The sequence below is a fragment of the Centruroides sculpturatus genome, unplaced genomic scaffold (genome assembly GCF_000671375.1).
Source record: "Centruroides sculpturatus isolate CEXI.00-Female unplaced genomic scaffold, Cexi_2.0 scaffold648, whole genome shotgun sequence".
NCBI classification, from domain to species: domain Eukaryota; kingdom Metazoa; phylum Arthropoda; class Arachnida; order Scorpiones; family Buthidae; genus Centruroides; species Centruroides sculpturatus.
The window spans coordinates 268,820-280,963 of NW_019392627.1; the positions used below are offsets into that span (position 1 = coordinate 268,820).

Sequence of the window (12,144 nt, forward strand, 5' to 3'; positions counted from 1 at the left end):
TGACTGAGCTAAACTTGAAGCTTTGAAGAAGATACTGGGCACTTTTTCTAGCTTCTAATCGCACTTTTTTTTTTCATTGAAAACTACTAGCCCTAAACATTTACATCTCTATGTAATTTGAATTTTTGTACTTTACGTAAATGGAAAATGTCCTACAAATATGTGATTTGTAAAATTGCTGAATTTTTTACTTCTAATCACATAAAACAAATTTAAAGAACACAAAATCTGTGCTAGAATCTAACTTTAAAGAAGTTTTATTGCAGCTTAAGGAAACTTACATGTGCTCAACAGTGAGCTATTCATAATGTGCATTTTTTTAAATATGTTCCTTAGTTGCAGGCTTTAATGTAAAAACAAAGACCAATATTAAAAAATGCCATTTAGGAAAGGTTCCCAGCATCATTCTATCAAATGGATTTTTCTCTACCTTAGGATCTAAGGTAAATGTTTCAAAACTTTTATAATTTTATGTTCAAATAAATGTTTATAACTTTGCAATTGCTAAACCAGAAAGCTTCAGTAAATATTCATTGTGAAGCGCTATTAAAGGAGGTTAGAATAACATATTCCAGTTATCAGATGATTGGTTTTTCCAAGCTACAAGGTGTGTAAAAAAGACATATCATATGACATTTTGGGGTCTAACTCAACAACCATTAAAGATATGTTCAAACTGCTAAAATAGGTCTCATCATAAAATTGTGTTATGCAGTGTTGAAAAATTTAGGGTCCTATGCCTTTAAAAGCACATCAAAAATTTGCATAAAAAATTGGTTTCAATAAATATGCTCAACATCTCAAGAACCATCAGAGATTCAAAATCTAAGGAATGTTGTCATTCAATTCTTATCCTATTGAAACCAGTTCCATCAACATTTAATGAATGATTTGGACTGTATCCCTGTTACCAGAGGTACAGTTCAAACCATTTTTTTTAATTGCATGGTAAAAGCGAACTAACATGTGACTGCCAACTGCAAGTTAACTTGTTAAGTTGCTGTTTCTCTTAGGATGCCTCTTATGAGTTATGTTGTGAAATCAATATGGCCTACAATATCTGATACAAACATACTTGCAGAAAATAAATGTTAATCCAGACACCCACTATTCATTCATTATCTATATATATAAAAATGAATGTATGTCTGTGTGTGTGTGTCCTTCATGCATTACCACACCGTTTATCCGATTGCCGTGAAACTTTGAGAAGTTGTTTAATATACTCCAGCGAAGGTTTGTGGCATAGTACGATTGCCATGAAGCTTTGGAAAGTTTTTTAATTTTTTAATACACTCCCGCGAAGTACATTTATCCTACGATAGATGGCGCGCGTTTACATGAGCATTCGCGCACAGTGTGTTCGATCGATTTCAAATTGTGAAGACCATTTCCCCCCTTCAAAAAATATCTCTATATATGCATTTGTAAACTGTTATTTACGATATTTATAATAATTTTTGTTTAATCACTTTATTTTGACTTTTTTTGCTAATTATGTATTCGCTCGAACTTCGTTAAAATCTTAACTGTACCCTGAACAACGACTGAAGTTGTAGGAAGAAATTCGCCTATTTTACTGATCTAGGTATCCCCTTTTTCAAATTTTAATATCGACTCAAAATAATTTAAAAAGACAAATTACAATAAAACAGTTTATTATCCGACTATCAGAAATTTCACAACATGCCAAGGAAGAGAGGAAGGAGCAATTAAATAATTAAAATTATAAAGGATTAAAATATATATGTATATATAAATGGGGAATATCGTGCTTCTGACAATCGCTGCGAGTGTGTGGGCTAAATTTGGAGAATCCGTGCTTCTCGCGTGGACAACTGTACGTGGCTGGCTCATGCATCAGAAAACCTTCCGATTTATTCGTGTATGCACCAGACGGAGAAACAAAATATATCGTGTATCCATGAGCACTCCAATAAATAAATAGAATTGAAACAACACTTTGAAATGTTTTCCCGATGAAAATGAATAATAATAATAAGTTTCAATAATAAGTTTCAATAAAAATGATAAAATGAAAATTTAATTTTATCATTACGAGTTTGCTTGAATTTCGTTTCTTCTGAGATCGCAGCAATGTGCGATGGTAAGCTAGTTAAGAATTAAAAATTATCATGGCATCACAGAACAGAATATTTATTTTGGAAAAAGTAAAAAGTTACACAATAAAATATACAAAATCAAAATGTCATCAGAAGGGTGATTTTAACAAACTGTACTGTAGCTTGTTAAAATCTTCTGATGACATTTCAAAAAAAATTTTCATATACTGTAGCTTGTTAAAATCACACTTCTGATGACACCCAAGTAAATTTTTATTGCTGATGTCTATCAAGGGTAAGTAAGGCAGGACAAGAGATTATAAAGTTGAATTAAATAGGACACACTATAGCATTTAGGCCATACTCACTACAGGATCTTCGACAAACACTACACATAATGATGCTGCTTCTAGATAAAGTTGAAAAGCCCTTTTTGAATATCAATAAAAAAATTGTAGTATCATAAGTGTCTAAAATAGCAGTCCATGTACTGTCTAAGACAAAATCATGGGCATTAATAATTCTAGGCTTGCACATGAAAAGATGTAACAGATTGTTTGTTTATAATTATCTGATCACTTTTTAACAATTAAAGGGTTCTGTGATAAACCTGGACCTTCTTATAAAACTAGATAAGAATTTAAAGTTCCCATTGCATTACTTTCTTGTTCTGTATAGAGTATTTCTTAACATGCTACCATAGCATTCTGCATATCAATCCTATGTAGTAAAAAATCTCTTCTCCCTTAGGAAGTTATATGGTAAGTATACAAGATGTCTCCAATCTTTTGATTGATATTTTGTCAGTTGATAGAAAACATTGAATACAAAATAGTTTTCCCTGTGCCCACCAGTGGCCAAGCGGTCTTCGTACCCTGAACACTGGGAGTTTGGTCATGGGTTCATGCCTCACTCAGACGGGCTGGCCACATAGAGTTTCTGGGTTTTCTCCACGTCTATAACGCCTAAATAGGAGCCGATTTCACTTAACAAGACCTCCCAGAAGGCATCCCCCTACACAGATTGCCCTAACATAACAAACAAACAGTTTTCCCTGTACACTGTTTTGATTCAGTCTTGTGTTCTGAGACATTATGTTTGAGAAAAATTACATTTTTGCATTGAATATGTCATATGAAATCAAGAATAAACAAATTTTTATTGCAAGTTATGTAGAAATTTTTTGATTCAAGTTCAATTAACTGTATCTTGAAATCAAAGACCTAAATGAAAAAATTTACGAGAACATTTTTTGTTTGTGTTGAGATATGATAATCATGAATAGTTCAAGAAAAACATTTCTAAGACAAAAAGATAGTCAAGGTTGCCAAACAAACCTTAAAATGAAAGTTTATTTTTTCTCTTCAGATGTGTAATTGATTGTAAATAATAAAGCTTTGTGTACTACTATTTTGAAACTTTGACCCCAAACCTAGGTTGATAGACATGAAAATTTAAAAATGCAGTTAGCTTCATTACCTGGTACTTAAGTAGATTAATGATTAATAGTCTCTATTTAATTTTAGATCTTCCTAAGACCTGTACAAGGCATCGCTTATCAAAAAGAATCATGTTTTCAAGATTATTAAAAAAGTATAAATACTTTTTTATTTTCCTTGAATTTAGTTTATCAAAATTGATTAACTAGAACTAGAAATATTCAAAAAATAATATTTTACAAACTTGACAGTTTTATGCACATAACTTGGATCCAAGGTCAAATCAAAAAGTGTATAGGGAAAACTTTTTGTATTCAATGTTTTCTATCAGCTGGCAAAATATCACTCAAAAGAATGATCATATATATAGGGTGTCTTCCAATCTTTTTACAGTTAATAAAAAAAAAAAAAGAGAGAATATATTATTATTTTACTTGGATTTTGTGTTTACTTAGAGATCTGATATGATGGAATTATTATTAAAAATACAGTAGGTGATCAGTTAACGAACATAATCTATTCCAAGACTTTGTTTGCTATCCGGATTGTTCGTTAACTGATTATCGATTTACCATAGGTTTTAATGGGAATTTAATTAATTTGTTCTGGATACCTCCAAAAATAAAAAATATATAGTTTCTTACTATGTTTATTTATATGTAATAATAGAAATACATATATACACAGTCTTGCATTTTTATTAGTCATGTTTTTTCTGTTTGTGGGGGTTAAAGAATCTGTCTAATGTCGATTACTTTTCTCTCTTCAAGATTTTCAGAAGTAATTAATAGCATTGTAATTGTAGAGATCCCGAAGCCTATTAACCTCAACCTGGTTTGGATGCCATTCTAAGACCATCGTTCTGACATCATCCCACTTCTTCAAAAAAAAATGTTTAATAGTAGATATAGACATTAATTCTCTTTTTCAGAAGAAAACACATATCACCAAGTTTCTTGGCATTCTTCATTCAAATGTTCTTGGCGTTCTTCTGTTGTCAGATCCATTTCAGGTTCCATTATGAGCTCTTCAATGTTCTTTATTTCTCAGATGTGATTTTTGTTACTCCTTAAGCTGCTCGAGTCTTGTTGATAATACACTATCTTTCTTAGATAAGATTGAACTGCGGCCTACTGTAGAACTGTTCAAGGCATACTGCCCATCTCTACAGACATCTGCCCACTCTCTACCTTTGCTATTATACTCTCACCTTTAAAAAATAAAAATTGGGGCAAAACATAATGAGTGCCCACCCGACAGCCTCACAAATACTATAAAAGAATTCTGTCAGAAAAATAAAAGGCTGGAATTACAAGGAAGAGTTTCAAAGTTCAGAGGAATACTATTCAATCAGCACATACCAGGTTGAGCGTCAATGTCAATGTCTCCCATGCTCCAAAAAGTTTTGAATTGTTGTCTAAAGACAAGGGAAGACCAATCAGTATTCATTATTTTATGTTGCTTCTTGTGTTTGTTCTGTGAGGTGTTTGTTATCTGATCATGTGTTTATTGTCCGAACATAAAAATCTTTTGCAAAAGTGTTCATTAACCGATCACCCACTGTATTTGTATGATTTCTTTTGTATGTTTGAATAGCAAAAATAAACTATTAGACTAAATCAATGCAAATGAAGTGGCATTAGTCACCTTTTTAGTCTTCATTGACATTTGTAGATTACTTATTCATAATTGTTAAATTCAACATCTCTTTGGATATTTTCATAAATTTAAAGAATAAATTATAGAATTTGTAAATATTTAATTTTACCTCTGAAAATGGAAAAGTAGAATGTATGATTGGTTTCAATTTTCCAGATTCAAATAATCTCAAGATTTTTTCCAAAGTTGTCTTGAAATATTCTGGATCTATCTCAAATAAATTATTAATATTTAGTCCACAAACAGAATGGTTTTTATTTATTAATTCTATGGGATTTATGTAATTTGTCTGCCACCAAAGCTTTATCAAATGGAAAATACTCCTTCTTTCTCCTTGAAGTATATTTGCTGCACCTTTTTAAATATATATTAATGAAATATGATGCAATATAATCAAATTAGCATTTAATTTGGTAATAGTACTCACCAATGAAAATAAATTGTCCCATTGGTTTCAAAACTTGACGAAGAGAATTTACTTCGGATCCAAGAAATGTTGATATTATTATGTCTACACCTATTAAAAAATTGAGTATTAAAAATTTAATTATCTAGCTATAAATGGATTCACAGTTTTTATTTAATATTTTTTTTGTTATCAAAATGTTAAAGGCAATTGAAATTTTTGACATTTAACGAATTCCTTAACTGATTCTATCGGCATTGTTACGCCGACATCGAAGGTTGTGGATTATTCAGAGTTGGAATAGTCAATACCGATAATCTCTTCAGTTTATTTTTCCAGATTTCGTTGTTAAGGAACGTCTTCAGACGATCGACGTATTGTCTGTAGTAGTGGATGTTTCCGTGTTTGGCACCTTCTATCCATAAAGGTTTGACCGCGCGAGAACAGTTTTTGAAAATTGCAAATACGCAATCGAAACTGATTGTTTTGTCTTTGGTGCCATAAATAATGAGAGTCGGCGATTTAATTTTTGACACTTTCTCTAATTTCTCACTCGGAAGACTGAAACGGTACTTTATATTCTTGAATATGGGTAATATCAGACGAGATACAGAAAGGAGAGGAGAATGTAGAACCACTCCGGCCACTTTATATCTAGAAGCCAGATCGATGGTAGGTATCGCTCCTATATCTTGACCATACAGAATAATTCGTTTGGGACCGATATTATGTCTAACTTGAAGAAAACCCCAGGCAGCTTCCGCATCCGCGAATAAATTGCATTCTGAAGGTTTTCCGGTGCTTTGTCCGTATCCGGAATAATCGTAAGTGAATACGTTATGACCCATTCTTCTTCCCAAAGACAGTAAATAATAACTGAGAAGTCCGAGATCCGAAGTGTTGTCGTGACTGTAAAGTATTGTTTCTTTTGAATCCGGATTGCAATTGATGAACATACAAGCAATTTTATTGCCTCGAGAAGTTCTGGTAAACGATACATCAAAAATTCGTTGTAATTCGTTTTCTGAGAAAAACCAACCGATACATGGATTAAGGCACAGACTCAATTTAGTCTTTTCGTTGTTGAGTTTAAAGACGTAATTCGTTTTGATGGGTGGCACTAGTGTTAATTTANTATGTCTACACCTATTAAAAAATTGAGTATTAAAAATTTAATTATCTAGCTATAAATGGATTCACAGTTAATATTTAATATTTTTTTTGTTATCAAAATACAGAAAATTCAATTAAATTTATTTACCATAAAGAAATATGTATTCAGATAGTTTGTTAATTGGTTTACAGGCTGCGTAGTGCCAAAATTGCCACTTGTCAATATTCTTATTAAAATGTCAATAAATTCCTAATCTACTTATTTTGACATTTAGCATGAAATTGAATCACAAAGCACAGTTCAGGAAAAACAGCAGAATGTCTAGCTCCCATGCACTACACATCTAGTGATTTCATGACATCACGCAACAAGTTCAGGAAGAAAACTAGGAAGTGAGATTGAGAACCAAAGGCAGTTTTTGTGTAATTCCACCCAGTGTTTCCAGATTGGAACTTTTTATTGACTGACAGAAAATTTGGGAATTTTTTGGGTTGACTTTTTTTCACTTTGATCTTTTTTGAGTGAACTAAAACAAAAATTTTTTATGAAAGAACATGCAAAATACTGTAAGCATTGTGATCAAATGTGTTAGTCAGAATTATTCACTAAAAAGTTATTCAAAAAATGATTCCTATTGCTAGCTTCACAGCTTAACATGCTACTTTTTCTTTCAACATGCCAAACAGATAAAGCTATCAGCAACTGCATTAGTAAGTAAAATTGGTGGCAAAAGAAATTTAAAACTGGTGAAATGGTTGGTGATATTTTTAAGTTTTCCAGAGCAACCCCTCAGTTTATCATCAAAAGCTGAAAATTTTGTATTTTAATTCTTTGCAGATGAAATGCACCTGGCATACCACCAATCCTCTTCAGTTATAAATATTAATTTACATTTTTTAATTCTCTAAATCTATATTTAATAGATGTTATACTGTACAAGTTTTGATGAAACTGCTGCAACATTATTTTCATAGTATTTAATAAAAAAAAAAAAGTAAATAGAGAGTTAAAACCATTTTTGGAACTCTGTGCATTTATTTTCTTCCTAAATTAATCTGTTCCATGGTGCATATCTTGAAGGTTACTCCAAACTGAGTCACTGTTATAGAACATCGACACTTCAGTGACAAAGTATGTTTGCACATATGACTACTATTTATTTATGATGTAGATTGAAAATATTTTATGATAAACATGTGCAATTTGAAAAATTGTATTATATTAAAACATTAATAATAATAAATGTAATGCGACCAATTTTCTCATACCATATATTTATATGCACCACATTGTGTTCAAGACCATGTGAAAGGTAAGATCACTGTTTCTTCGATAATATATACTGTGCATGTTACTTATCTAAAAGAGACTTGTATATTATTATTAAAAACAAAAATGTCATTTGAATGGTAAAGAAATATGGAATTTTATCCTTCTTCAGAAAAACATGATGTTAATTTGTTAGACCAAGGCCAAACACAGAGTGAAGTGACAAGAAAATTTAGTGTCAAGGTACTGAAGGTAATCTCTTAAAAGGCAGAAACATGTCGATACAATGCTTAGTGACAATTGTGCTAAGAAGTGGATGCTGAAAATGAAGAAATCAACAAGATTGTTTGGTAAGTAAATAATTATTTCATTATTGGTATTCAAAAACAAAGTAGTTGATTTCTGATGGCCATCTGCCTAATTAATCCAGCTTTTATTTTCATGGGTAATTTGACTATATAGCATCTATCAGTGGATATATGCTCCAAACTCATGTCCTTATGACTGCACGACAATTGGACAGATTTGAATTTCTAATCAACCATTGCTAGCTTTAGATTTATTTGTATAAACAACATAGTGTTTAGAAAACTGAATGATGAATCAAAAGTTTCCAAATTAGTGAAAGAATATGAACTTTAAATAGTCCTGTTCTATCAGTGTTAAAAATTATTTATTGTCAGTTAACTGAATAAAAGATGTTTGTTGTTAAACTGTGGTGCTTACAAGAAAAAGTTAAATTTTGGATTACCAGTAATGCTTGCTCTTTAAACATAAAATCAACAGTGTTGCTCTACCAGTGAAATGGTCATTCAATAGTAAAGCATGGACATTTCAATTTTCTCATAATGATTCAAGGCTATTAGTAAAATCTTTCTCTTGCCTTTTTTTTTAATGGTTATTGGACAATGCCACACACTATCATATAATATTAAATTACAGCAAAATTAAAGGGCCTAACATGATTTCTGTTGGAAGCTTTTACAGCATTTATAAAGATATATGCCATAAAATCTCTGTACAGAAAAAATGTGATAAATGCCTTAGTTTCAAAAACTGACAATTGCATTTAAATTTTGAAAACTATAATTGTATTGGTTCCTATCCACTGGTTAGCCTTATCATGGAATTTTGTTCCGGTAGAAACAGTTACTAAATGCTTCATACTACATGATATATGGTGATTCAGAAGAAATTGCATTGTCAGTAAATGATACTGAAGACTTTCATGTATTGAAGACAGAATTTCAGAGTTGTCTGAAGGCTGGTTTTGTTGCTTCTGATGATCATCTGTTCACCGAAAAAGACACAACATAATACAGATGATACTTTTGAAACCATAAGGACTAGGAATTCTTGCAGGATTGAAATTAGCTTCAATATGGATAGTGAACAAGAGGATAATCAAGATGTAATTTTGACAATAATTATACCTGGTTATGAAAAATAACAGGGTCTGCAAGATATACTGGTTTATTTGGGTGAGTATCTACCTGAATTAAACAAGAATGGAACTGCAAACTAAATTGGAGGAACACAGAATAATACAAAATATCAAGCCTGTCCTATAAAGATCTTGTAGTGCTTCGCGACTATTTTCTTTTTTTTTTGTTTCGTGGTACCACCCTTCCCCAGTTAATCGTGTGTTGGCAGCCCGATTGGCCAGTTGAGGTCATGTGTGGTGAATATCTGGTTAGTATGATATATAGGGATGTAATCCACATGGAGTAAGGACCTTTGTTCTTTGGTTTTCCAGCCAGATGTGTGTAATCGAGGCGCTGAACGCGAGAAACTGGAGGAAGAAGGGATACAAGAGCGAAGAAATTGGTTTTCATATGAATAGAAACTGTGTGGTGACGAACTCCAACTCGTTCCAGTGAGAGAAGATCGGCGGAAGATTAGTTGGCACCGATTAGTCTTCAATTGTTTGTACGCAGCCAAGATTTTTTTTCATGAGTAACGTTTGTTATATATTCTCTTTGTTACGTGCTGTTTCGTCGTCATGCTTTGCCATTTGTCGCGAGTCCCCTAGTCAAGGGAGGAAAGAGAGAAATGAGGTGAATGTACTGTACATAGCATTGACTCGGATATAACACAATTTTGTTATTAATTCGCACCTTGTGTGAATATCACGTTGTACTTAACGAACCTTAATTAAAACCCCAGTTATTGTTGAGCCGACTTGTCTGTGTGTTTTGTATTCAGCCCTGCAGACCTTGCTCTCCAGGGAAACTCTACAATCTGTTGTGAGTCATGGAACTTTTATATCATGGACTGAACATTTTGTAGTTCTTTCAAAATATGAGGAGACCCTTTTTATAATCTTTACAAAAAATTTTAAAAATTTATTACAACAATTATTTTTAAAATATTAGTACAAATGAAGTAATTTTTATCAGCATACACATGGTATAACTTCTACAAATTAAAATTAATAAGGGAAATAATATAGAGATAAAAAGATAGAGGGTAACAGTTAAAAATCTTTCTAAAGATTCATAGCAGTGACTTTTTTACTTGGCACAAAGTCACTGACTGAATACAGTAGAATCTCATTTTAACAGATCAATGTAAGTTTATCTCTTAGCAGATCCAGATTAAGCAGCGGAATAACAGATTTTTTTTCTATGTCAATCTTCAGTAAACATTGTACTTTTTTCAACCTTTAATTAATAATTGGATGTTTATGGATACTGAATTAAAAAAAATATGTTGCATGCTGTGCAAACTAAGTGCATAATCATCACTGTTCTCACTCCTATCATTGCAGCCACACATTAGTGCCCTCCTGTAGTGCATTGATTAGTGGAAGGAAACTACTTCTGACTTAACACTTTCAGATATGCACGTGTGCAACAAAGGTGTGCCGCATCTTTGTTGCAGACATGTGTTTGCATAACAGTAACATCTTTTGGTGGCATTGTCAGTCGAAAAAAGTCCAGAAACATTGCATCATCATCATCATCATCGTCATTAAAGCAAACGAAGATGGACAAAGTTTTTAACATATGAAATGCTAATGATTGTACATACTTCTGTCAGCTATGTTACAGCATAATGTATGGTCTTGTATGAACTTGTTTATATAAAATAAAGGATAGAAATCTCAAGAGACTGAATAATTTCAAATACTGGTATTTCTTATATGCAGGGGGTTAAAAAAATGTCAATTTTTTCGAATAATGGATATTTTCCTGAGAGTGCGAGAAATCCATTGTTTATGATATAATGGATTTTTGGAACAGCGGATGAATTTTGGTGCCCGAGTGATCTGTTAAAATGAGATTCTACTGTATATATACAGGAATCATAGTTGCCAATGTTTGGGGGTTGATTTCTGTCCCTGAGATGCCTAAAGCATGGTTCAAAATGTGTGGCCTGTTATGTTAGACCACCTGCCATCTTGAATTCATACCAGATAATTTTCCCTTTTATAATAAGATCATTTAAAAAACTCTCCCAATTATGTGTATCAATAAATCAAATTAAGATAAAAATTAACGGATGCACCAGATAGATAAATACTTATGATAATTTAGATGACAGACATATTTTTATTTTCTTTGGTAAAGGTAAGTTTGGCACTTAGAAGCAAAATGTAGAAAACAATAATACAAGTATAAATCTTGTGGACACCACTTCAAAGCAAGCTTATCTCTACCAAAGAAAAACCCTAAGAAAAAAATTTGACTGTCATCTAAATTATAAGTTTTTACTTGATGCAATTTTTTTTACATCTCAGATGCTTTCGTTTGGATATTAATCACAAAAATGTGAAAATGCATACTATTGATTTATAGAGGTCATATTATAGTTTTGTTCAGTACACAAACTACAGATATCCCTATTCTTAAAGTCAAGTAATATGCCTAATACAGATGTGCAGTTCTACAAATTTACATAATTGTGTTTCTTATTATAGTAAACAGTTTAAAGGAAATTGAAAGCTAATATTTACTTCCAAATACAAACAAAATATTTTGTTTTATGCAACACACAAGGCTTAAATTATTACATTATATTCTATAAAAATTAGGAAATTTTATTTTATAGTTCAAAATAGTGTTCCATAAACAAATATGTTATTCCTGTATTAACAGTAAATTTGTATAACTAAATTTTATTTGAATTAGTTTCAACTCTTGAATAAGTATAAAATGATGTGGTAATTAAATTATATATAAAAATATATAA

The 12,144-nt window shown here is 31.6% G+C and overlaps 1 protein-coding gene across 8 annotated transcripts in view; it reads right to left on the reverse strand.

Moving 5' to 3' along the window:
- The window catches only part of LOC111617781 (synaptic vesicle membrane protein VAT-1 homolog), a 21,518-nt gene that overhangs the window by 1,432 nt on the left and 7,942 nt on the right, over positions 1–12,144 (reverse strand). For all 8 annotated transcript variants that reach the window (XM_023359076.1, XM_023359070.1, XM_023359077.1 and 5 more), the window contains exons 6-7: positions 5,589–5,678; positions 5,271–5,515 (exon numbers count right to left, since the gene is read on the reverse strand). In XM_023359076.1, the coding sequence (XP_023214844.1) occupies positions 5,271–5,515; positions 5,589–5,678 (335 nt within the window). The remainder of the gene's footprint in view (positions 1–5,270; positions 5,516–5,588; positions 5,679–12,144) is intronic.